A 26,969-nucleotide genomic window follows, 5' to 3' on the forward strand; every position below is an offset into this window, starting at 1 on the left:
TTGGCTGCTTTATGCCAGTGTGGTTGGTTGTGGTGAATCTAGTACTGTATTAAAGATGAGAAACAACAAAAAAACATTATTTTATATATGGTTAATTAATATGATTATCAGCTGATCATAGCAATTATAACAGAACATTTGTGAGAAATGATACAAATTACAAATTTGCATTAGTACCTTTCACGTCAGGTGGATGTCCTAATGCACTTGGAAGAGTTTAAACATTAACTGATGTGCCTAACTGCTAAACTTTAAATTTATTTCTGTATTTATTAAATTTATTTCTATATTTGGAAAGCTGTGGTGAGACTGAAGACCTTCGACCGTGCTTACAGTCACCTCCTTCTTTCCACGGCTTGGCGTCAGGCTCCGCCACTGTTAAGCACTCCAAACTCTGCCCCACGTGAATGGTGCTATATAAATGCAAGTTGTTGTTGCGTTCCCTGTTCTGTTTGTTTTCTTTAAATGCATATCAAAAGTGAATTTTGTAGGATCACTCAACACTGCATTGTGCTTGTTAAAGTATTTACAACACATAGTTTGTTCCTGCCACTGATGTTACTAATTAATTAATTAATTATACAGAGAGCCAATATAATTGTGGGGTACATATCAGTCTATTTAATCACACATTTGCTCTATTGTGTACATCTATTAAATTTTTCTGTGGCCCTAGATTCCTGATGAAAACAAGTTGTTCAGCTTTATGTTTTGTTTACTGCAATACATCTAGGTAATGTGCAGTACATTATTCAAGAATATAGCTAACTAACATTTCATGTGTTTTATTGTTAAAGCAATTGCATTATGCTATATTCTATATAGTCTTAAGGATAGTCTAATGATGATATTTGGTTCAGTTGTTAGCACTATTGCTTCTGAGCTAGAAGTTTGGGGGGTTGATTCCCCAAACAACTAGTTGAAGCTGATAATCTCATGAGGCTGACATGTTGGTGCAGTATTAAGGAAGTACTGTATTGTTGGAAATCTTTTTCTTCATCTAACTGTTTGGGTGTTTAAGATGGATATTAATGATCCTAATTTACTATTTCCAGGAAGAGTTCTCGATGCCCTCAAACATATTCTTCCCTCTCTAAATTTATCCACTCTAAGATGTTACCTCACATGAAGGGCACTATATAAATGCAAGTTGTTTATTATCAAATAAAAGATAATCCATTTAATTAGTTTTGAGATGTTACTGGCACTACTAGCAGTATCTCAAAATTAACTAATTCTGGGAAATGTTTTGAGACGTTTCAATATTATAAAGTGCTGTATTAGATCCAACTCGTACTTTCACAATGGTGTGACTCTCGTATTGGAAATTTAAGCTTATCTAAGGTGATTATTAAGAGCAAGGTATTTTATTGGACATTGTTTGCAAAAATGTTGTTTATATAAATGGTTTTGCAATTGTCATTGTTGTGCTTTAAACACTACATGAAATGGTCTAATCAAATTTGTTTTCTTTGACCGTCATTATTGAGTTGATGATAACCAAAGCTAATATGCAAATTTCAAAAGCAAAATAAGCGAATGTGGCTGCAGCTCTCTACAGATATGAATGTTGCCTAGAATTAAAGAAAAATCGGGCAGGTTTTTTAATATTAGAAATAAAAGCTGCTTCTGAAACTGAGACAACTCTTTTAGAACATGCAGCATCTTTCAGTACTTTTTATAGGGTTCTGATATAGTTTTTTTGTTACTTATGAAACACTGCAAACGACCACAGAAGAAAAGAAAGTACCATTTGGGTCAACTGAATCTGAGAATGCGATACATCTGTAAATGTTTTCTGGGCTTTAAAAGAGAAGCAAAACTGTTTTTTTTACAGTTGGCGAAAAGAATTAAGTATATGTTTAATGTTATATGTGAGACAAAATATTTTATTCTGTTGGCTTCCCAAGATAAAATAGTAAAACATGCTACCAGCTGCGTCAACAGGTTGATTATGAAAATGTGCACTGTGGAGAGGAAAAACATTTTTCCCCCTCTTCTACCCTCCTGCTTATACTTAAGTGTGGCTGTATGTTTGAAGGTAGGCTTCTGGCACCTAACTAATCTCAATTTCTGAGCCAAGACAATCTAGTTTAATGTACACTGATTTATTAAAAGTTGCTTTTTTTTCTGTAAAATCTTCACAAATAATAACTTTTGTACATTTGATGTAGGGCTTAAGTTCAAAATTAAACTTCATTAAAGTACTTTACAGGTTAAAGTATAGTGACTATATTTGTAGGCAAATGTAGTAGACAGTTGCACACAGCAGATTCTGCAAATAGCTGTAATGAACTACCACTTTATCTGGATAGTTTTAGCCTGAACACCAGGAGAGATATTTAAATTTTAAATTTTCCATCCGAACGGACTGATGGGACTTCAATTTAATGTCTCATTCAAAAGATGGCACCTTTGATAATGTAGCATTCCCCCAGTACTGCGCTGAAATATTAGTTTACTAACCTTGGAGGAGGTAAGCGGGGTCAGAATTGAGCCAACTCTCTGTGGCGGTTCCGCTAATCCAGTTCCTGAGCTAGTCGGGTCCGTAGTACTCCAGGGTACTGCTGATGACAACCTCGCTCAAAGGCAGGACTTTGAAAGGCAGACCAGTCAATGGGGCAGGGACACTTCGCACTCAGCTCCTGTTAACCCTACAAGCCAAAGCCCTTACTTGCCATACAATTCTTTCAATGGGAAACTACAGTTTTAGCTGGATAAACTCCAGCAGTACCCCCCCAATGCACACTCTGGGGTCCCCAAACCTTGGCAACCTACGCCTAATATTCACTGGCATTAGGTAAGCAGGAAGGGACCCTCCAGGAAGAGAGTGCACATTCCATTCCAATAATATCCTGGAATTTTCATGTATAGGTGAGCTGCATGCGACTCTCTGTTTGGCTTGGATACTTGTTAGCATGATAATAATAATCCTTGCATTTGATATAGCACTTTATCGCGTCTTCTAGACGTCTCAAAGCACTTCACAGAATATACTGTAAAGTGAATTGACTGGATATTTGTGGGCGAAACGCAGCAGCCAATTGCGCACAGCAATGTCCCACAAACAGTCCTTTGTTTAAAAGTAAAAAGGATTGTTTACATCCTGGCATTATCAGGTTATCAGATGATCGGTTTCTGTATGTGTCAAACATCCGACTAACCAAAAAAAAGTATTAGCCTTGACTGAATTTAACTCCTGATGTGGGGCATGAAGCCACGACCTTCTGACCCAAAGATGAGAATGCTGCCACTTGAGCTAAATGGGTTATCCCATGAGAAAAGCTTGAGTAGAAAAGATTATGTTTGGTGACCGCAGTATGTTATTCTAAGTTTTGCCAAGTTACTTGAGTGGAGCATCACAGTGAGCTTGATATGGTGATCTCATCTAACTTCAATCAATGCAAACTTAGCAGCAGAGCTTGCCAGGATACTGATCAGGAACCCTATTTGATGTTTCTCTCCTTGTCCTCCCAAAGATAATGTAGTTCCATGTTGTGTAATTCTGCTTCTTTTCACAATCGTGGTTCAAGCTAATCATTTGTCATTCGATAACCACTTCAAAATATTATCCTTTCCTGGCATTTGCGTACTGTGTGTGAGGCAGTCTTGTTTCGTGACGATCTAATTAAGGCCTACTCTTCAGTATCTCACTTAGGCTAATAGGGATTTCACTTTTGTTTTCCTAGTGTAAAATTGTATGAGGACCTACAATGAATACATGATGACTTTACACTTTTCACAATGCAATCCTACTTGTTTTGTGTATGTTTGTGTGCCTCAATCTTATTTTATATTATAACTGTAGCTTACATTACTCTTGCCTTAATTTAGCTTTACTGCATAATACTTCAGAACTTTAAAATGAAAATCTCTGTAGGTGAGGTTTAATATTGTCTAAATATTATCCACCTCAGTAATCTATTTTGTCACCTCCATAGAATCATAGAATCTTACAATACAGGAGGCTATTTGGCCCATCGTGCCTGTATCGGCTCTTTGAAAGAGCAATCCAACTAGTTCCCCTCCCTAGCTCTTTTCCCATACCTCTGCAATGTTTTGCTTTTTAAGTACCTATCCATTTCCCTTTTGAAAGCTACTATCGAATCTACTTCCACTACCCTTTCAGGCAGTGCATTCCAGACTCCAACAATTCTCTGGGTAAAACAAAATTCTTCTCATCTCCATACTGGTTCTTTTGCCAATTAACTTAAAAATGTGTCTTCTGGTTGTCAATCCACCCACCAGAGGAAACAGTTTCTCCCTATCTACTCTAACAAAACACTTCATAATTTTGAACACCTTTATTAAATCTCTCCTCAACTTTCTCTGTTCTAAGGAGAATAATCCCAGACTCTCTTGTCTCTCCACATTTGTGAATTCACTCATCCCTAGTGTCATTCTTGTAAACCTAGTCTGCACCCTCTCCAAGGGCCTGGCATCCTTTTTAAAGTGTGGTCCAACTGAGGCCTAACCAGCGATTTTTAAAGGTTCAATATGACTTGCTTGCCTTTATACTCAATGCCTCTATTTATAAAGCCAAGGATCCCATATGTGTTTTTAACAGCTTTGTCAACTTGTCCTGCCACCTTCAAAGATTTGTATATGCAAATTCCCAGGTCTCTCTGATTCTGAACCCCCCCCTTAAAATTGTACCATTTATCCTATATTGCCTCTCTTCAATCCTCCTCCAAAAATGCATCGCGTCACACTTCTCGAATTAAATTCCATCTGCCATGTATCTGCCCATTTCACCAGCCTGTCTATGTCCTCCTGTAGTCTGCTGTAATCCTCCTCAATCCTCATACTCCATCCTTAATTAGAATGCGTAGAACATACAGGTTGCTCGTTCTAGTAATACTGAATGTAATGTCAACATTACTAGCTCCAATTGAGATTTTTAATCTGATATTTACCCAATAGGTGGCATTGTAGTTCATAATCTGTATTAGATAGTAGAAATTTAGAAAATACTGTTTTGTGTTAGAATTCTTCAAAACTTTTAAAACTTACAGTGAGAATTGAAAAGATTCATGAGCACAGAAATTGTTTAGTTGCATAGTTTTTTATATTTCAGAGTTATACTTCCAAGGTTTCCAAAGAACATAAATTACAATATGTTTTTGTTGCTTGAAAATGAGCAAATGAGCAATCTCTCTCATGCTGGCATGAAGCAATTGTTAGTTAAAAGCTGAATAATAGTGACTTCGAAGATTGTTATTGTAATTAAAACTAGCACAATCCATAAATTACTGCATAAATCTTTACCAAGATCATATGAATAACCCAGAATGGAACTATTCAGCATAAATGAACATAAACTCCATTTTCATAAATTGTGGAACATACAGTCAATGTGATTGTTGTGGATAGGAATCGGTATATTTTCATTGGTAGTAGTGCTTTCAACTGTCCTTCTGTCTCAGTGTTACCTGACATTTCTGCATGATTACCTTGTTTGAAAAAGTTCAAGATGTTTTTCTTCAATCTAGTGGTTACTTCCTTGGAATACCATTGTAAAATATGTCTTGACATTTTTAATATAGACGTATCCATTCTTCAGTTGAACTGACCTGGAGATGGAGGAAGAAATTGATTTCTTCATTCACAATTGTATTTTAAAAGTATGAGGGTATGTTTGTTTGGTGGTATGTGGCCAATGGTAAATCAATACTGAGTGAACTAATACCATTTGTAACAAGCTGTCCTGTGGAGGATTAACCAAGATGCAAGAATACTAGTTGCATAATCGTGGGTAACTGGGTGCCACTGTATACTTTATCAAGAATTTCCAGTGGAGAACTGGAGAATCATGGAGAACATGATCCTTTTGATCTAGGGCATGGGGTTGATAAAATAACTCCCCCTTTCTGGTAGCTACCAGATACCTACATAAAATCAGTTTGTATAATTTCAACTCAGTTCTGAGTGGGTATGGGTCCAGAGACAAACATATCTATAAATTGGCATTGATTGCCTCTAAACTGCCAGTATTGCCTCAAGAACCCCCCACCTCCCCCGCCCCCACCCCCCCCCCCCCCCCCCCCCCCCACCCCGACCTCTGTTCGGGTCTGAAATGCTGTACACTGTCCAGCTCCTTGGGACATCCTCCCGACGTGAAAGGCACTATACAAATGTAATCTTGTTGTTGTATTGCTAAAATGTGGTATGTACAAGGATTGGACAGATGAAGTAAAAGAGAAGTCTCAAGATTGGAGTTGAAGCATATTGTTCGGACAGGAGCATATTGTTGGGACAGGAGCCATTTAATCTGTGCTATACCAAATCTGGGAATGCACTGTGCTGACATTGGTGTAATATCCTGGATTTTCCTACTGCATTTAGTATTACAGGAGAAAGGGCAATGTTGTCATAATTGAACATGACCCCAAATTAAGAATCCCAAGAATTGCAGCATAATCTTTAGGATTTCAGCAAGTACCAAGAACATGGGACAGCTTCTATTCTGCCCTCAGTAGCTCATCTTCTAATTGATGTATATGTTTCTCTTTTGGTCATAATGCTCTTGCGCATTTAGACACTTTCAATTGCCAAGAACTCTTGTATCCTGCATGTGACTAAATAATCATGAAATGTAATGACTCATGAATCCTATTATAAATCCTACCTTCACGTGCTCCATTTTATATTTAAATGTGATTGATGTTATACAGTTTACACAGGAGCTATAAGTCTACAAGTAAAACATTAATTCAACACTCTTAGTAGCAATCAATGTACTGGAGCTACTAAATAATTAATCAAAGAGTAGAATTGTTGGAGAAATAACATGCCTGACATATACTCACATCAGTTAAGAAAGAAAATATAAAGTCTTGAAACTATTGAAGATTATTTAAAAAAAGTACTTGCAATTTTATAGTAAGTGCACTCCACTAAATTGTTAATATCAGATAATAACAGCAATTTCTAGGCACCAAAAATTTGCTATTTATTTGCATGGTATTGCACACCACTCAAATGCAAATCAGATAATTGCATAATTTGTTTAATTGCATAAAAGATATATTCCTACCTGTATAATTTGATTTGAAGCTACAGACTTTGAATGACCTTGTGGTTCTGGGAATATGGAAAGAATGGGCTACCATATTTTCATAGAATCATAGAATTGTACAGCACAAAAAGAGGCCATTCGGCCCAGCGAGTCTGTGCCGGCTCTTTGAATAGAGCAATTAATGTCAATCCCACTTCCCAGCCCTTTCCCCATAACCCTGCAAAGCCGTCCTCCTCAAATACCCATCTACCGCGTTTGTAAAAGTAGTTATCGAATCGGCCTCGACTACCCTTTCAGGCAATGCGTTCCAGATTCGAACAACTCGCTGCGTGAAAAAAATTGTTCTCACCTCTCCTCTGCTTCTTTTAGAGACTATTTTGAATCTGTGACCTTGAGTCACCAACACACCCACCAGTGGAAACAGTTTTTCCCTTTCCAACCTATCAAATCCCCTCATGATTTTGAAGACCTCTATCAGGTCTCCTCATAATCTTCTCTGCTCCAATGAGAATAATCCCAGCCTCTCCAGCCTTTCCTCATAATCAAGGTCCCTCATTCCTGGTACCATCCTCGTAAATCTCCTCTGCACCCTTTCCAATGCCTTAACATCCTTCCTATAGTGTGGTACCCAGAACTGGGTGCAGTATTCTAACTGGGGCCTAACCAGTGTTTTATGTAGGTTAATCATAACTTCCTGACTCTTGTACTCTATGCACCTATTTACAAAGCCTAGAATCCCATTTGCTCGCTTTACAGCCTTTTCTACCTGTCCTGCCACCTTCAAGGATTCATTTACCTGCACCCCTGTATGTAAACATGGTACACAAACCTTGTCTTACTGTCACCAGCCAGTTCAAGTTATTTCATTACAAGAAAAATAACATTTATTGTATTTGTTATGTGTATGTTGTATAAAATCTGATTTATACATAACTTTATATAAGTCATATGTGGAGTGCTGTAGCTCAGAGCCTTGCTTAGCGAGTGGGAGACTTGGGTTTGATTCCCAACAGGGCGAAAAATAATGGGCAAATTTCCTTACTCCACATGCCTCTGTTTACCTAGCAGTAAGTAACAACTCGGTTCTTAGTCGATTAGTGGATCGCTTTTCTGGGGGTAATAATTAATTCAAAAAAAAAGAATAAATTGGCCACTTTAATCCATGACTGCTTGTGGGATACTGCTGTGCCAACTGGCTGCCGCATTTTGCCAACAAAATACACGGTCAATCCATTTTACAGTATATCCTGTGAAGCAATTTGAGACATCTCAACGATGTGATCAGGCACTATATCAAATGCAAAGGTTATTATTGTTATGTGTGGTACCTTTTCAAGCGTATTATGTGATGAGAGGCAGCGCGGAAGAAAGCCGGAGCGGGAATTATAAAGAGAGGCAGCGCGGAGAGTGACAGGCAGGTGGCGCCACCAATGAACTTCAGGTAATTGCATACTCTATATAATTGCATGGTTTCTATCTGATCCTGACTCCATGCAATTGTACAGAGTGGACTGTACTTTTAAGGTAAAAGCCTCCAAATATAGTTAAATGTGATATTCAGTTTATGCACCACATTGTCTCACAAACGGATGCGAAGTATATTGTGCACAAAATGCTCCTTCTGCCTCCCTCTTTGTAAATACAACTTGCATTTATATAGAGCCCTTCACATGGTATATAGTGTTGTGGATCAGGGAATATAGCGGAATGTACTTAAATATCGAGGATTGATAAGGCAGCTAGGTAATGGGGTAATGGACCGTGGCATTTTGTGTGGAAATTTGGTTTGGGAGTGCATCGTGAGAATAGCACGAGTAAGTTAGGTCAATGACATCCCTGGTTTGCATCACAAATGCCGAAGTGCTGACCAGCGGTGGATGTTTTGAGTCCTTGCATATAACATGGGTTGAAATTTTCTGGATCGAAACAACCGCATTGTGGCATGGTTCACTTCTATCTACCTATTAAGAGCTCTTTTATGTACTTTTGTTTCTGCTCATGGAGATCTGCTAGTTCAGCTATCTGCTTGATTCCCAAACCATGTTAATGTAGTTTATGAAGACGACCTGTTGAATGTTTCTATGTACTTTTGATAAATGGATTGATTTTTGAACTGCCTTCTAGAGTTGCTCCATTTAATGAATGACGTTGCTTTTGGCTTTCTATGGTGCTTAGGAAGTGTGTGGGCAAGGCCTAAGTCAGTATTCATTTGCTGTAGGGATGGCTGTTTAATATGTTCAATACTTTGTGGCGGTAGTCAACCCTGCTAAATCAGTTTTGAACTTAACTCAAAATTAGAGATCGTTTCCCTTTGAAAATAAATGCTTTCAATAACCATAATGTTTGTCTACACAGCAAAAAAAGCTGCTTTGAACATTAATTTTGTTACGTGAACTAAAATCTTTTGATCAGATTGCACCACACTCAGTAAAAGATGTCCTTTGAGACTTGTGGTTCCTTCTGAAATGGCAAAATTATATCATAGTTGTATCTAAAAACGGAAAACAGCTTTAAAAAGATTTTATAAACTTTTAACCAAATTTCCAAAGTGGCTTCCCCACCTTAGTATTTTTTTACTGAGAACATAAGGGCATTTATCAGAGGTAAGTACATAGAAAAATTCAACGATTTCCAGCTGTCAATTGACTTGTTAAATTAAAGGATGGTTTATAATAGTAAAAACTGTTAATGAGAGATGATATTTTATAACTGTCAACAAGTTCCCTTTGGAAACAAAACTGATCAAATTTTACGCCAACAAATTTATTTTTTGATAAATTTAGCTCTATTTATATTTTGATTTTTTTTTATTGATTTGTGGAACGTTGTGAAAGCTGGTTACAGTTACAGTTGGGACTGGTTGAGGTCACTAGTTCCATATTCTGCTCATACATATATCAGATCAACATTATTTAACTCTGGCATATTTTCTTCCAAACAAATATTTCTTGAACACCTGATCATGATCAGTGTATTGGGAAATATTCCAAGTATAGTGCAGTGTATATATACAACTAAACCAGTTGTCAGCTTGGTATGTTGCTTTCACATGAGGGAGTAATAATATATTGATCATGTTGGCCTCTTTAGTCATATTCTAAAAATGGAGGTTTGTAATTCTCGTTTCTAATTTGCGCTTGGAAAGGTATATGTGACTCCACTCTAGACACTTATCTCGCGAGAGCAAGATGACCCGGGTTCGATTCCCGGCAGAGCAAAATCTTAGGCAAGTTTCCTTAATCTACACACATGCATGCCTTTGTTTACCTAGCAGTAAGTAGGAACCCAGTTGTTAGTCGATTGGCGGATCACTTTTTCGGGATAATAATCCCTTAAAAAAATAGTAATATGGTCACTCAATCCATGCCGTTTTGTGGGACACTGCTGTACACATTTGACTGATGCGTTTCACCCACAAAATGTGCAGTCACTTTGCAATATATCCGGTGAAGCACTTTGAGACGTCTCAACGGCGGGATAAGACGCTATATCAAATGCAAAGCTTATTATTATTATTAGATACTCATGGTAAACATAGTCCTTTAGGACTGTTCTTTTCCTGAGGGAACACTCACTAATCAGTTATTCAATAAGAATTTCTCTGTAAATCCTCCAGGAGGAATCAAGATATCTTCAGTTTCAGATCGAGAATCATTGACCTGTTAATATTCATCTTGGACCTGTAAATAGTAGTAGAGAATAATTCATCAACCAAACAACTTTACCACCACAGTGGCTAAAACAAAGAATGTAAAGAGTTTTCTCTTTTCCGCACTTTGATGCTGATCTCTCTGGGGTGTGAGATGTAATTGACATGGAGACTGCATACTCTCTGTCAAAATTGGAAGATGATAATCCCCATTGCTGTAGTGTAACACACTATGTGGTGTCTTACACTGCAGCTTTTGCTCCTGCATGTGACGGAAAATGTCAGATTGTAATGTTGGATTGATAGTGGAGTATGAACTTTGCTGGTGGAAGCTGATAACAAGTTGATAACTTTTAAGAGAGAAGTAGATAATTATTTGGGGAGGACAAGTTTGCAGGGCTATGGGGAGAGTGTGGGGGAATGGAATTGATTTGGGTAGCTCTTTTCAAAGAGTCAACATAGACACAATGGACCGAATGGCCTCCTTCTGTGCTGTATGATTCTATGACATTGAGCCCTCCCAATCTTTCTAATAAGGGTTTATATAAATTTAACATTACTTCCCTACTTTTATACTTTATTACTCTACTCCTCTGGACATAACCCCGAATGCAGTCAAAGAGGAGGGATGGGGAAAGTTGGAGATATTTCAAGATGGATTTCCAGCAGAAAATTCTCCCAACCAATGGGGGGCAGATAGGACAGGGGACATCAAGTAGCCTGAAGCTGGCTGAGTGAAAGATGTGGTCAGGTCGATAGGGTTTTAGGAGGTTGCAGAGGTAGGGTAGGTAGAGGGCATGTGAGGATTTGAATGAGAGGACGAGGATCTTGAATTTGATCCGCTGGGGAATGAGGAGCCAGTGGAGCTGAGTAAAGATGGGGATAGTAGGGTTGCAGAGCTTGGTGTGGGAGCGAGCGGGTATGCCCTGCAGAGATCTGGGTAGTTTTCAGTTTTTATATGGAGGAGCTGTTGAACAGTGTGTTGGAATAGTCATGCCTGAATGTGATGAAAGTGAGAATGAAAGTTTTAACATTTAGTAAGTATCAAATAGCTCTTTTCTGTCCTCTGTGGGAACATTTCACTATCTACTGGTGAGAGGGATGGTGAGCAACTCATTTACAGATCTGAGCCAGTACTACTTGGTGTCAGCTGCCAAGTATCTGACAGTAGCTCAGCATTAACTTTACCACAACAATGTGGCCAAGGTCAATAACTCAGCGATTTGGAAGTCAGAACCTGTTTATTCACTGTCACGGCGTATTGAGTTTTGCAGCAATAGATTGTTGCATTTCTGTATATTGTTGCATCTCTCATGTTTTGTTACAAAATTATATTTCAGAACAGAAATAGTATATTACAATTTCCCAGACGTACTCAAAATTGAACAGAGGGTAACCAGTGGGAAAGTCCTTGCATTGCTTGCACATGACTAACTATTTTTACATGCAATAAAAAGCATCCAATTCTACGTTATTTTTCTGTATGTAATCACGTTTATTAGGTTTTAAAAATGTGAACTCATTAAGTTGTAAAATATCTTTTAAAAATAGTATACATTACATATTTAAAAATTGCATTGGTTAGTGCCCTGTTCCTCATTCTGAGTTTTTAAATGCCTGGGTATTGAATCACCATCTTTCAGTACCCAGTCGTATAAACAAGAAGATGGCTCCCAAATTGGGAATCCCGCTACCAGAATGTAGAGTCTTTTGTTTAAAAAACACATTGTATTCTGCAGATGAATATGTGAGGATAATATTATCCTTTAGCATTCCATAATTGCAAGAAACAAGTTCAATACATGGAATTGCCAAGTTCCATTCCAGACACGGGGAAATCTCCTTGTATACACAGGTACTTAATAATAATAATAATCCTTGCATTTGATATAGCGCTTTTCACGTCGGGAGGATGTCCCAAAGCGCTTCACAGAACACACTGTAAAGTGAATTGACTGTACATTTGTGGGCGAACGCGGCAGCCAATTGCGCACAGCAATGTCCCACAAACAGTCGTAGATTGAAAATGACCAATTTTTTTTATTGTTTTTGGTTTTGGAGGGATTATTATTAGGCTCTGTGTGGAGTAAGGATACTTGCCCAAGGTTTCGCCCTGCCTGGAATTGAACTCAGGTCTCTCGCTTGCAAAGCGAGTGCTCTAACCACTGAGCTACAGGACTCCACTTGTGTGGAAATCTGTTTGGTTTAGATTCTCTTAATTATGGTAATTGTTTTCTGCATGTGCTCGACTCCCAGCTGACCAAAATAACACATTATTCAGGATGGCAGCACACGTTTCCCTCGAGAGTCCATTTAAATCATATTTCTGATCTTATCCATTTGTCAGAGAGGCTAAGCATTTCATGAAGAGAGAATTAAAGAGAAAACCTATGAACTAATTTTGTACTACTCATTCAACTCCTTGTGGGCTAGTTACAAAGCACAATAACAATCAGCAGGTTATATTAGATCAACTTTGCGGTCAGGGAAGAGCACGTAGTTCTACAGAGATAAAAGGGAGCGTGTGGGAAACTATATATATTTTTTATAAATGTCACGCTAAAAGTACTACATGATACATGTACATTAAATTTGTATTTGAGACTATTTGTATTGACTGGGTCACTCTCTAATACAGCTAGTTTAGTTATTCATACATTCATAAAAGCCCCCTCCCTCCTCAGTTTCAAATCCCGCCTAAAAACCTTCCTTTTTGATTGTGCTTACGATCACCTCCACCCTCCCACTCCCCCTGGCTCGGAGTCAGACTCCGCCACTGTCACAGGCTGCCCTACGTGAAGGGTGCTATATAAATCCAAGTTGTTTTTGATGTGACTATGATGCTCAATTACGTGATTGGCCTCTATAAATTAATCCAGAGCAGCTGCGAACAGCGCTACCGTCAGTAGTTGTATTATGTTGTGGGTGCTGTCAATGGGGTGGCACTCTTCTTACTTTAATGGAATGCCAGTCTGGATTGACTTCTGTGCTGGCCATACTATATTTATATATAGAGACTGATATTATCTCTTATAATCCACAATGACAGCACCAGTATGTCATGTCTACTCTGGACTCCATAGAGAACTGTGTCTTTAGTAAAATATAATTGGTGGATGCCGAAACCGAGAATAGTGCTCAATTCTTGCAATCCCAATTTCATCTCCCTCTGTAAAAACAGGAGCAAACTATTGTATTCACCATTTCTTCTTTCTGAATTACATAATTGCCCCCTTCAGCTCCAAGTGGTTTCACGATTTCTTTGAGTATCCTCTTAGTTTTTATGTCCATGTAAATGTGTTTTCTTATCCTATCCAGTGTTGAATATCCTAAACTCCCTGCTTGTCGACTTTCCCACCTCTTCTCTCCACAAGCTGCAGATCATGTAGAACTCTGCAGCTCATGTCCTCTCCCACACCAGGCTCCGTGATTCTATCACCCCCATCCTTGCCTGGCTCCACTAGCTCCCCATCACCCAAAGCTAGAATCCAAAATCTTCACCTTCAAAGCCCTTCACAGCCTTGCTCCTCTCGACCTGCTAACTGCATATCAACCTGTTCACTCCCTCGGCTCAGCGGGCTCCAGCCTTCTCCATGTCCCCCACCCCACCTTCGGCAGTCGAGGCCTCAGCATCTCTGCCCCACTCTTTGGAACTCTATTCTATAGTCCCTTCGCTTGCTCCCTCTCTTGCCTCCTTCAAGGCCTATCTCTACACTCTCCTCTTCGACCGAGCCTTCAGACACCCTCTTACCCCTAACTTCCTTACCCTCCACCTCTCCTGACCCCTACCCTGCTCTCGGATCCAAATCCTTGGTTGTCCAGCGCCTTGGGACATCGTCCTGACTTGAAAGCCGCTACAAACGTAATTTGTTGTCGTCGTTGTTATTGCTTTTTATTTTGACCTCCAGTCTTTTTCATATCCCCTTTTATTATTCTCCCATTTATTGCCCCTTCTTCCCTATTATACATTTTTTTCTTTTTGATCAGACCTATATTCATCATACTCCTGATTTTAAGTCATGGAGGAGATGGTTGTCCAAGACTGTTAAGATTGATCATGTACCATGTGATAAGAGGAGGTAATAAATGGGATATGCATGCTCTCTATTTTGTGAATCAGATAAATGTACTGTGTTTTTCTTATGAAGTTTCTGTATCATTCGGAGGTCACCAAAGAATTACAAATTAACAATAAATTTTATGTGGCAAAATCTTGTCTGGAGAATGGGCTGTGATAGTATTTCACCCCATTATTATCATTTTGTGTTGTCCTGTAACTCAGTAGTTAGAGCACTTCCCTTGAAAGCGAGAGACCTAGGTTTGATTCTCAGCAGGGCAAAACCAGTTTCCTTACTCCATCCGCCTGATAATAATCCCTCAAGAACAAAATAATAAAATTGGTCACTTCAATCCACGACTGTTTGTGGGACACTTTACAGTACATACTTTGAGACGTCTAGAAGATGTGAAAATCGCTAGATCAAATACAAGGATTATTATAATCAAAAGTAGCACTTTTAGCGTGAAATTTATGAAAGAAATATATAGTTTCCCACACCCTCCCTTTTATCTCTGTAAAACTATATGTTCTTCCCTGACCGCAAAATTGATCTAAAATAACCTGCTGATTGTTATTGTGCTTTGTAACTAGCCCACAAGGAGTTGAATGAGTAGCACAAAATTAGTTAATGGGTTTTCCCTTTAATTCCCTCTTCATGAAGTGTTTAGCCTCTCTGACAAATTAATAAGATACGAAATATGATTTAAATGGAAACGTGCGCTGCCATCCTGAATAATGTGTTATTTTGGTCAGCTGGGAGTCGAGCACATGCAGAAAACAATTACCATAATTAAGAGAATCTAAACCAAACAGATTTCCACACAAGTACCTGTGTATATAAGGAGATTTCCCCGTACAGGAATTAAGGGATATGGCATTTTGATTCAATGATTTGCCAAGATTCAATAAAGTGTTATACTATTTGTATAGTATACTAATTTTAAAATATTTTACAACTTAATGAGTACACATTTTAAAAAAGCTAATAACCATTACATACAGAAAAATAATGTAGAATTGGATGCTTTTTATTGCATGTAAAAATAGTTAGTAATGTGCAAGCAATGCAAGAACGTTCCCACTCATTACCTCAGTCCCTTTAATATTAAATCTTCACTGTGTCAAAGGTGTGTGAGCAGATTTATTGCCCCAATTCACATTCTCTTTTGGATCATTAAATTTCAAAAGTAAATAAGCAATATCACTGTTATACTATTAGTTTGGAGATGAGCCTTCAGAGGCAGCTGGTATTGTACAATGGCCATTTTTCTGGATTTGTTCACACCTGACTTAGCCGTTGCCTCTACATACAGGGTACTGCACCGTACCATGTGCAGTTCAGGTCTTCACAACATGAGAAGCTGTCCAGACTATAGAAGCAGCATAGAAGAAAAACGTACTTCAGAAGGAGCATAAGATAATAGGGAAAAGGGGGAGGCCATTGAGCATGTTCCACCACTTTATTCAATCTTGGCAAATCATTTAATCAAAATGCCATATCCCTTAATTCCTGTACTGCCCAAGTGCCTGTGTATCTTTTTTTTTAAAAGTCCCTATTGATTCAGACTTTAAAGAATTGTGAGCCAATCTTTCCATATATTTCCAGCCCACTGTATGCCACCTACATATGGGAATGTCCATGTATAGGTGGCATACATGGAACAATGTCTGGTTTGGATTCTTTTAAGCATAATGATGGGTTTCCGCATTTGGCATTTGAGACGAGCCTGGCCAAAAATAGTTCAACAAACTGCTTCCTAACCTTGGTTCTAACTGTCTTAGTATTGATTTTAGGGCAGTGCTCCCAATGTAACTAATCTCTTTAACAAGGCATAGGCTTAAAAGGGATGAGCTATGATGAATGACTGGAGAACATAAGGCCAATAAATAAATTGCATTCAACAGTTATGTTTAAGGACTTTCATCATGTAGTTTTGTGACCTCTTGTGAATTCTACGTTTCTTTTATTAAAAAAAATGCAGTATTATTTAATCCTGTTTACTTTGCGTTAACATTGATTTTTTGCTCTGATTAAACTCATCACAAACGTGGAGGGCAAATTGAAATGACTAAAAACCAAACTTTGTGAAATGAGTACTTCATCATTTTGTTGAGCCTTAAAAGAGAGAAAAATAAACATCTCTCAGTTAGTACTGATAGCATTACTTGTCTAAAAAGGAATAGATTTTGAAGATTTGATTCATTTAAATATGAATGAAGAAGCTTGATATGCAAATATATTGGGTAACCACAGGCAAAGATTGAAGACACTACATAGAAAGAAGCAATGTGGAGTTGTAATTTCTTTTGAGGCACGCAAGCTTGAGCTTTTTTACACAAATTGGAAGAGGATACATTGACTTAGACAACTACACTTGTGGAGTTGGTTCTCAGTGTGAAAGCTTCATGATTTGTTTTTCACGCTCGTACGTAGATATCGTGAACTTTCTGGGATATTTGTAGCAAGGCAGATACAATTGTCAGTGGTTGGTGCTGTAAGGGATGTTATTAGAAAAATTTCATTCTAAATTAAAGTGTTTAAAGGGGAAAAACAGTTGCGTAAGCACACCCCAGATAGAATAAAACAATATTTATAAAAGTGCAGTTTTCTTTCTTTCAAATGTTCTCATTTGAACAAGCTCTTAATTCTCCAATGCAGCAATGAGGGAGCATTGCAATGTTGGTGGTGATGTTCTTCAGATGAAATGTAAAACAGAGAACTGCATATTTTGGTGGTGGGCGATAAAGATCCTATGATACTATTTTGAAGAGCCGAGAAGTTCTCCCTGCATCTTTATCAACCTTCCCCTCATCCAAATACTGTATAGCAGACACTTGGATAATCTTCATTGCTGGTTATGGGATATTTCTGCTGAAGATTAGTTAGGTTTCTATTTATAACAGGTCACCGTTTAAAATTTATTAAGTAAGGTGCTTTGAGACATCATTAAAGGCACAATGTTAAATGGAAATATGTTCTACATTACCTGGGTCACTCCTTCTGTACTCAATTGCTTTAAGTGACATATGTTGCTGAGAGGTGTGGAGCAGATTAATCAGCTTTTAACAGGGTAACTGCTGTGCATTAACCTGATGGTTGATCAAGTGCTGCCTGGCCCTGGAAAATTTATATACAGATGAATAAGCAGGAAGTTCTACCTGTATTCTAAGTATATTTATATATATATATATATATATGTTTTAAAATGTGTGCTTAATATAGTATATATTATTTACATCAAAACATCTCAAAGCACTGGAGTGTCAGCTTAGACTATGAGCTCAGAGTCCTACTTGGGGGCATCAACCCACAACCTTCTCATTCTGAGGTGAGAGTTCCATCACCTGAGTAAAGCTGATATCTATTAAAGGTTGGACAATGAGATAAGCATTGTTGTTTTATGTAGCTACAAATCTTTTGATCACATTTTATGACTGGAACTGGTAAAGCGTCACTTAAATAGGTATTTTTCTTTTCTCTTGAGTCACTGGTTGTCTTAATCTTTAGACTATCAGTACTTCTTTTCTATATTTTATTTCTCTTAAAAAGAACATTCAATCAATCTGTTCCTTTTCAGCCTGTTTTTTCCCTACATTTGTGTTGGAGAATGGAAGGTTTTGATTGGCTGAAAAAGCCCATTTTTTTTAAGCAAACAACCAAAATGTGTTGATGGATTTTAGTTGCTTTCTTATCCAAGCAGATCAATCAAACATGTTTTTATTCGTCAAGGCAAGGTTTTTATTTGCCTAAACTAAGGCAACTAATTTGCCTTGGATAAGGATTAATAATGTCTGACTCTTGATGTTAAGATGAAAAAAACATTTGTATATAAAGTATTTCCACCTCGGCTATTATTATTTTCAACAGAATAAAGCAATTGCATTTGCATCATTTAACACTTATTAATATCCACATTCTTATGAAGTGTCAATTTAATTTTATATTGTTTGCCTGTGTACTGACACTTTTTTGGGGAAGAATCTTACTCATTCACTGGAGGACTAAATTGTTCCAATATGCAAAAGAGAACAAAGAAAAACTATGATCTCAGAACTGTTGCTCAACGGCAGGCTTTATTGATCAAAAATCCCACATATGGCAAATCTTGAATTGCACTTCTTTCTCTCTTGCCCCCCCCCCCCCCTCACAAACACACACACACAGCAAAGAAAGCTGCAAAGAAAAGTCCTAGCAGAGAGCTGGATAACTAGAGAGCACTCTAGGTTTTGAGTGCACTTTGATTGATGGCTGAATGGCTAAGAGAGATGATGACAAATTGTCAAGGAAATTTTACTCTCCTTTAAGGTACTTTTAATGCTGATTTAGAGTTGTTTTTCTAATCTTTTTGCATCAGAAATGGTTTTAATAATTCACTTTCGATAGCAAATTTTATGTATGTGTACTCCATTTATGGCTGAAACAACAATGTAAAGTGTAATATAATCCATACAGGCCGGTGATGATTTCTTCCATGCCATTCACTTCACTTACAAGGTCTTTTTTTCCCCCCCACCACAGTGGGAAAGATATGTGATAAACATTTAAGAGCCCAGGTTTGTACTGCGGAGCATGCATGCACAGATTCTGTTTTGTTGCTATTTCTGTAAGACTTGCCTCCCATAAATCCCGAACAACAACAACTTGCATTTACATAGTACCCTTCATATAGCATAACATAAATTTGATAGAAATCTCAGGACAAGGTTTAGCCAATCCACTTTGTCCTTCTAATGTGAAAGATGTTTTCTAAATGTAATTTTAATGTTGTTCTATTTGAAAACAACATAAAATTGTTAAAATGTCAGTTCTCCAATGCATTTTGAGGTTGTATTTCAGCTGGTGCTCCTACAAATTTAGTATGAAATTCCTCGAGGCAGGAAATTCCTGAAACACGTATTTATATTTATAACTGGTTCTGCAGTCTGGGCTCAGCATTTGAATACTTTGATTTAAGAGAACTGCCCCGTTCTGTTTGTAATTAAATCCTCCTTTTAAATAATTTTTAAATGTTCATGCTCACTACTTACTTTTAATAAAAAGTGATTACATAATTGTGGCAATATACGTTATGTTGGAGCAGTTTATGTTACCACAAGAGTTGGGGGCAGAGTGCCAATTAAAATAACTCTTTCATCCCCACATTTTTAAATTTCCAATTACTGGATAACAACAACAACTTGGATTTATATAGCGCCCTCCACCTGGATGGCATCTCAGAGCGCTTTACAGTTTCAGAACCCAGGACCAAGCCAGGGGGAGGGGGTGGGGGGGGGGAAGGTGACCAAAGGCGCGGTCGAAAACAAAGGTCTTCAGCAGAGACCTAAAAATGGGAAGGGAGGGAGCGAGACGAAGGGAGTGAGGAAGGCAGTTCCAGAGCCTCGGGGCGTAATGGCTGAAGGTACGACCGCCGAGGGTGGAGCGGAGGACGCGGGGGACAAGGAGGAAGCCAGACCTGGAGGAACGAAGACAACAGGTGCTGTTTTGAGGAGAGAGGAGGTCAGAGAGGTAGGGGGGTGCAAAGGAGTGCTCATATTAGCTGTATTTGATATTATCCTATTTGATGCTCATATTAGCGATCAAAGTCTTGGAAGGGCTGCAAGAATAAGGTGGAAGTTTATTTGTATGCTTCTTGGTGGTCAACTAAGTGAAGACTTTGTGGCAAGTTTGCCGCCTCCTGTTTTATAACACTGATGAAACATGTAGAAAAACTAAATGTTAATTGCTAATATTGAGGTAGAGAAAGAAAGAAAAAAAAAGCAGTGATATGAGTGATTCTGGTTGGTCCTTATTTTTCCCCACAATCTCTCCCAAACTTCAATAATAATAATAATCCTTGCATTTGATATAGTGCTTTTCACGTCTTCTAGAGTCTCAAAGCGCTTCACAGAATATACTGTAAAGTGAATTGACTGTATATTTGTGGGCGAACGCAGCAGCCAATTGCACACTACGATACAACCTGAAAAGTCTGGAAATGCAAAATTGGGAGAATTGGGAGTTATATTGTGCAGTTTCATTGCAGTGTGATATTTGGGTTTATAAAGTGCAATCTTGCTATAAACACGATGCATTATAATAATTATTATAATCCTTGCATTTGATATAGAGCCTTTTCAAGTCATCGAGACATTTCAAAGCACTTCACAGGATATACTATAATGTGGAGTGACTGTATTTTCTGTGGGCGAGACGCGACAGCCAGTTGCGCACAGCAATGTCTCACAAACAGCCATGGTGTGAGTGACTAATTTTATTTGAGGGTTTGTTTACCAGGCTGTGTACCTAAGTCTTAGCTGACTTCACATGCAGATAATGTACAGTTTCAAGTTGTGATATTGTACGTTTCAACTGAAACATCCTAGTTGTACTTAACGAATATACGGAACAATGCAATATTTAACAGACCTTTTTCTCCTTTTTGTTTTTTGGCAGGATGTATGTGGTTCTAATGACGCCACGTTTTTCTTTATAAAACACCCGCTATTGGTTTTATGTTCCTGCACTTTAACCATTGTTTCCTCAGACACTTAAAATGTTCTGGACTGAAATTTTCATTTCAGTTTTCCCATGGGAAATCTAAAGCACCAGCTTTACTTTCCTCTTTCTACAAAGTTGTACTTCTTTGTCTGTTATTCTTTTGGGAATTAATTGTTTGTCTTCAGGGCTTGGGCTCTTTTATGGTAGAAGAAGAGAAATAACATTACCAATAGAATATTGAATTCCCTTTTATCTCTGAATTATTTTTAAACAGGATGCTTGACTCAAAGCTATTTGTAAAGGTGTTGCTTTATTCCCCTACTGAGTAGTTTAGGCACATTCAAAGTTGTCGTACAGCATCTTCTGTTACAGTCTACTGTGTAATATTCAAGACAACCAAAAGACCTAAGCCTGCTGTTTTCTTCTGAAACTTCTTGCATTTTATGTTCATTATTGCAAAAAGAATGGTGTTTTTTTGAATTGCAAGGAACTGACAGTAGAAAAATAGAAGGGTAAAAAGATGATATACAGTACAGAACCCAATGTCTGCACTAATTTGGACTGATTTCCACTGTGGCTGTGATAACAATGCGGATGTGAAGCCATTACACCATGTACAGTCTACAAAGTGACCCAAACCAGCTTCTATCAATAACTATAGTGTCATGATTTTCCCACTGAAACACTCACCCATGCCTTTATTACATCCTGCTTAGAGTTTCCCAATACATTCCTTAAATATCAAAATGCTTAAAAGGTATACAGCGCCTTGGGACGTCCTCCTGACGTGAAAGGCGCTTTATAAATGGAATCTTGTTGTTGTTGTTGTTGTTGTATACAATTTTGAGGTCAAAAGGTACATTTAAAATTGCCTTTTTAAGCTCTGTTTAAAGCTCTTAACGCATTCTAAATGTGCTGCTACCATATAGGGAATTTTTTGAGTAAAGTACTGACTATTAGAAACCAGACACTGTATTCGGTAACCATTTTAGTTCAGGGTACATTTTATTCCAAATATTAATGCTTCATCAAAGGCAATTATACACAATAAGTGTTAACTGGCTTGATGTACTTTGATCAATTATAATTTTTATGTGTGTGTGTATATATACATCAATTATAATATATAACTCATCACTCCAAAGGAAAGAGGAACAATGATGAGTTACCTGGAGTGGCGTATTAGGCATATGTGGCTGGGTTATTGACATCATGATGACTTAAGTGATTGTGACAAGTTAAGCCAAGGTCAAGTTATCCGGACTTTACTGTATATACACATACTCCGTGTATTTGGTATAGCATCTTATTATGTTGTCAAAACGTCTCAAAACCCTTTAAATGATTCACTGTAAAGTGCAGTGATTGCATTTGTAGATGAACGAGGCAACAAATTTGCACATAACAATGTCCCAGGAACAGTCGTGGGAATGACCAATTATGTGTTTTTCTGGAATTTATAACTTGTGGTGGTTCTGTGTAATGTAATTTGGGTGATGTCAAAAACTTGTGGCTCAGTCTAAATTAGATGCATTGTTCAATTACATTGAATAAAACAAAGTTTTGAAATGTGTTTTTTTCAATTTAGACAAATTTGACCAATTCTGGGCCATCAATCGAAAACTAATGGAGTGTCCAGGAGATGAAGGAGGTTTCCGGTATATTCCTTTCAGGATATATCAGGTGAGAACCTTTAGCATACCTACATAAACTTTGAAAGCCATAGTTTATTCGCTAGTCATAGGTGCATTTGAAGACGGTTTTGATAATGTTGTGATGTATTTTACTCAGGATGCATTTTACTTGGAGTACAGTTGTAAACCAAGAATATCCTAGGAATTGTAATATTTTATTCTCATTTAAAAAAAAATAAAAGGAATATTTTTCACCTGACAAAATAAATGCACTGATTGACTTCATACTTTAGTGACTTTTCCTTCTGACAAGTGGTAAATTGCTTGCGAAGAAGCCTTCCTTCAAAAGACCACTGCATTCCTCTCCAAAGCAGGTGAAATATTGATGTTTTAAAATTAATAAATAACAACAGTATTGAATGGTTCCTAAATTCCATTCTTCACATAACTGAAAGACTAATGTGCAAAATGTCCTTTTCGGCAATCTATTTTGAACATGCACTTTCTGTCTCATTTTAATCTCAAATTAATCACAAGCCGCTCAGGAGTTGCGTTTTTAGCTAAGCATTACTGACTCATCTCCGACTCATCTGATGAAAGCTTACAAACAAAGGGGAAGTGCTGTATCAAGTATGAGACAGCAAATTGGTGTCTTGCGCAACTGTTTCCGTGAAATTCTTGGTAGTGAAATAATTTTGGGGTAGTGTGAATTTTCTATGAGCTTTAGCTTGTGCAGTGTTTATGGATACATTTTTTCAATTGACAGTTTCTCATAATGGTAATTGTGCTGGTTAGAACTAAACTTTTTCTAGTTAATACTAATCTCGCCTCTGGGTTGAAAGGTTATAGGTTCAATTCGACTCACAGACTTGAGCCTCCGCTGATACTCCAATGTAATGGTTGAGCATTATGTTGTTGGAGATGCTAACGTTCGGATGGGACATTAAACCAAGGTCCCATCTTCTTGGTCATTAAACATCCCATGACATAAATTGAAAGGAGAAGAAATCTTCCTATTGTCGTATTAGTGTAGTCCTCTAGCTCAGTGGTTAGAGCACTTACCTCGCAAGCGAGAGACCTGGGTTCGATTCCCGGACAGGGTGAAACGTTGGGCAAGTTTCCTTACCCTACACCCCTCTGTTTACCTAGCAGTAAGTAGGAACCCGCTTGTTAGTCGATTGGCTTATCGCCTTTCTGACTGGAGAGTGCCAGATATACCAGCATGAATTCTCACGTAACCATACCAGCATGAAGAAGATCAGTAAGAAAAACTTAAATTATAAAGCATAGAGACAAATAGGCAGTTTTTATTTGTAATTATTCAATAGAATATTCTGATAAAGCTACAGATATAATTTGTGGATGGTAGTTCTCTTTCTTTTTCTCTACCACAGAAAACATTACTTTGCTCATCACTGGAAAGCAAAGATCTAGTTCAAATGGTCAGTTCAAGATCTGAAATGGAAAGTAGCAAAAGTCAAAGAGTGTATGGTCTATTTGGAGAGTCATACCATTCACAGGGTGGGGAGTGGGGAGGGATTTGTCTCACTCCGTACCTGTTAAATCTACATGCATTCAAGCACCTTACTCTCTACCACCCCTCCAATCTTTCCCTCAGAATTCTCTGATTTGTCGTCCCCCAAACCCTCCCCACGTTCATCTGCGCCCTCCTAGCTTCTCTGTTCTGAATGCCTCCTCATCCTAGGCGACTTCAACCTGCACTTCAACTCCTTCCCTTTCCGCTGCACTGGAGTCGCCTGAACTCCTCTCCGTCTGGCCTACCTCCCACACCGACTTCCTTGGTCACTCTCCTCCACAACTTCCACTTCACCATTCTCGATGCCCTTGCCCCCCTCACCTCTTGAACCACCTCCTACTCGCGCAACTCACCCTGGTACACCAGCCACCTTCGCTCACTCGAGGAGATCCGTTCAACTCCCTCCGCCCTCCAAACTGCCACTCCTCCCCATCTCTCCCTCACACTCCAGCCCCTACCCATCCCTCCCTCCACACTTTCGAACCCTTCCTCTCTCACCACCACTATAACCTGCATGAGGCCCACCACCTGCTCCCTTGACCCTGTCTCTACCCTGCTCCTTACCTCCCAACTTCACCTCCTCGCCCCTTTACTCTCAGACCTCGTCAGCCTCTCACTGTCAACTGGCACCATTCCCTATCAAAGCGCTCTGAGATGCTACCCTGTGTGGAGGGCGCTATATAAGCTGAACGGGCTGCAAGGTGACATGCCTGGCAATGGAATCAGAATTGAGCCAGCCCTCTCCAGCAGTCTTAGTAGGCCGGTTTCTGAGCCAGGTGGGTCCACAGTATTCCAAGGCACTGCTGATGACAGTACAGCCAGCCTGGCTCATCGGCAGGACCTGGAAGGGCAGACCAGTCACAGGGGGCAGGGAGTCATCTCACTCAGCAACCTTTAACCTGGCAACAACAAAATTACATTTGTATAGTGCCTTTCATGTCTGGACAACATCCCAAGGCGCTGGACAAACAGAATTTCGGACCTGAGCTGCGGACTGGGGAGGGTGGAGAGCAGGGAGGGAAGCAGGGAGATCAAAAGCATGGTCAAAGAGTAGGGTCTTGAGATGGGTCTTGAAGGAGTCAAGGGAGGGTCAAGGCGGAGAGACTGCAGGATGGAGAGGACGGGGCAGAGTGGCAGAAGGCCCACCTGCCAGTAGTGGGGTGAGCGAGGCTGGGGACGTGAATCAGGCCGGTGTCCGCTGGGGGAGCGAGCAGGATGGTAGGGTGTTAGGAGGTCACAGAGGTAGGGGGGAGGAAGACCATGGAGGGCTTTGAAGGTGAGGTCTAGGATATTGAACTGTATCCTCTGTGTGATGGAGGCCAGTGGAGTTGGTGAGGATGTGGGTGATAGGTCGCGGAGCCTAGTGCGGGAGAGGACATAGGCTGCAGAGTTCTGGATGATCTGCAGGCTATGGAGGGAGGAGTTGGGGAGGCCGACAAGCAAGGAGTAATGAAAGCATGTATGAGTGTTTCGGTGGCCTGTGGTGTGAGACAGTGTCGGAGCCGGGCGATTTTGCGGAGATGGGGAAAGGCAGAGCGGGTCATGGCGCAGATGTTGGGTAGAAAGGATAATTGAGGGTCAAACGAGACCCCAAGAATCCGGACTGGCTTAGTAAGGTGGAGTGTGCAACCATGGATGGTGTTGCTCTCAGTACCTGAGGTGAGGAGGCTCTGACGGGAGCCAATCAGGAGAGTCTTGGTTTCTGGAAGCCAAGCCCCTCATGAGAAGGGTGGTCCTCGCTGGACAAGCAGTGGGAAAGCTTGCTGGACAGCAATATCAAAGCAAGCTATGCGGTTTTAGCTGGTTAGACTCCAGCAGTACCACAACGCACACCGTGGGGTCCTCAAGCCTTGGCTGTTGCCAACCTGCACCTTATAGTTTCCGGAATTAGGTAAGCAGGATGTGTCCCTCCAGGGAGAGAGTGTGCATACAATTACAACAATCTATCTCTGGGATTTCCATGTGTAGGTGGGATACNAAAAAATCTCACCTTGGTTTGGACAGTCTTAATCATGGTGATGGGTTTCTGCATTATTACAACTCAGAATGGCTTTGAATCGCATTCTTAAATTATTTACTCATAGTCATATCAGAGATAGTTTAACAGTTAGGGTGGAAATAGGGTCACTGCAGAATCAAACATTCTTAAAAACTAACTAACTTTCATAGCGCTTTATATGACAACAAATCACTTAACATGAACTGTTTGCCAAAAGAAATGCTGTGTTTATCAAATTATGATCTCTGTATTGCTGATTTTGATTTTATTTTCATTATTCTGGCTTTATTCACTGAATGTGATACAACAATCTATAGTGAATATTTTGTTCCTTCTTACTGACATAGATCCAGTACCTTAAAGCTTGACATTACCCACAGATATTGTTCTTGTTTGCTAATTCCAGTTTCTAAGAATAACAATGAAAAGCACTAAGCGTTACAATTGACAAATATGTGGTCATATCAGAATGTATGATTTGTGGGACTTGCGTAACTATCATGCTTCAGTGGTCCTGAACAGCAGGACTTCCTGTTTTTTTTAAAACCTGTACAGTTACAAATATGGTTATTCTTTTCCAGCGTGTTAAATAAT

General features: G+C 39.0%; 1 protein-coding gene across 4 annotated transcripts in view; it reads left to right on the forward strand.

Annotated features, from left to right (window-relative positions):
• Positions 1–26,969, forward strand: part of LOC121851365 (autophagy protein 5-like) — a 165,973-nt gene that overhangs the window by 17,784 nt on the left and 121,220 nt on the right. For all 4 annotated transcript variants that reach the window (XM_042345211.1, XM_042345210.1, XM_042345212.1 and 1 more), the window contains exon 6: positions 22,794–22,888. In XM_042345211.1, the coding sequence (XP_042201145.1) occupies positions 22,794–22,888 (95 nt within the window). The remainder of the gene's footprint in view (positions 1–22,793; positions 22,889–26,969) is intronic.

This window comes from Callorhinchus milii, unplaced genomic scaffold (assembly GCF_018977255.1).
Source record: "Callorhinchus milii isolate IMCB2004 unplaced genomic scaffold, IMCB_Cmil_1.0 Scaffold33, whole genome shotgun sequence".
Taxonomy (NCBI): Eukaryota; Metazoa; Chordata; class Chondrichthyes; order Chimaeriformes; family Callorhinchidae; genus Callorhinchus; species Callorhinchus milii.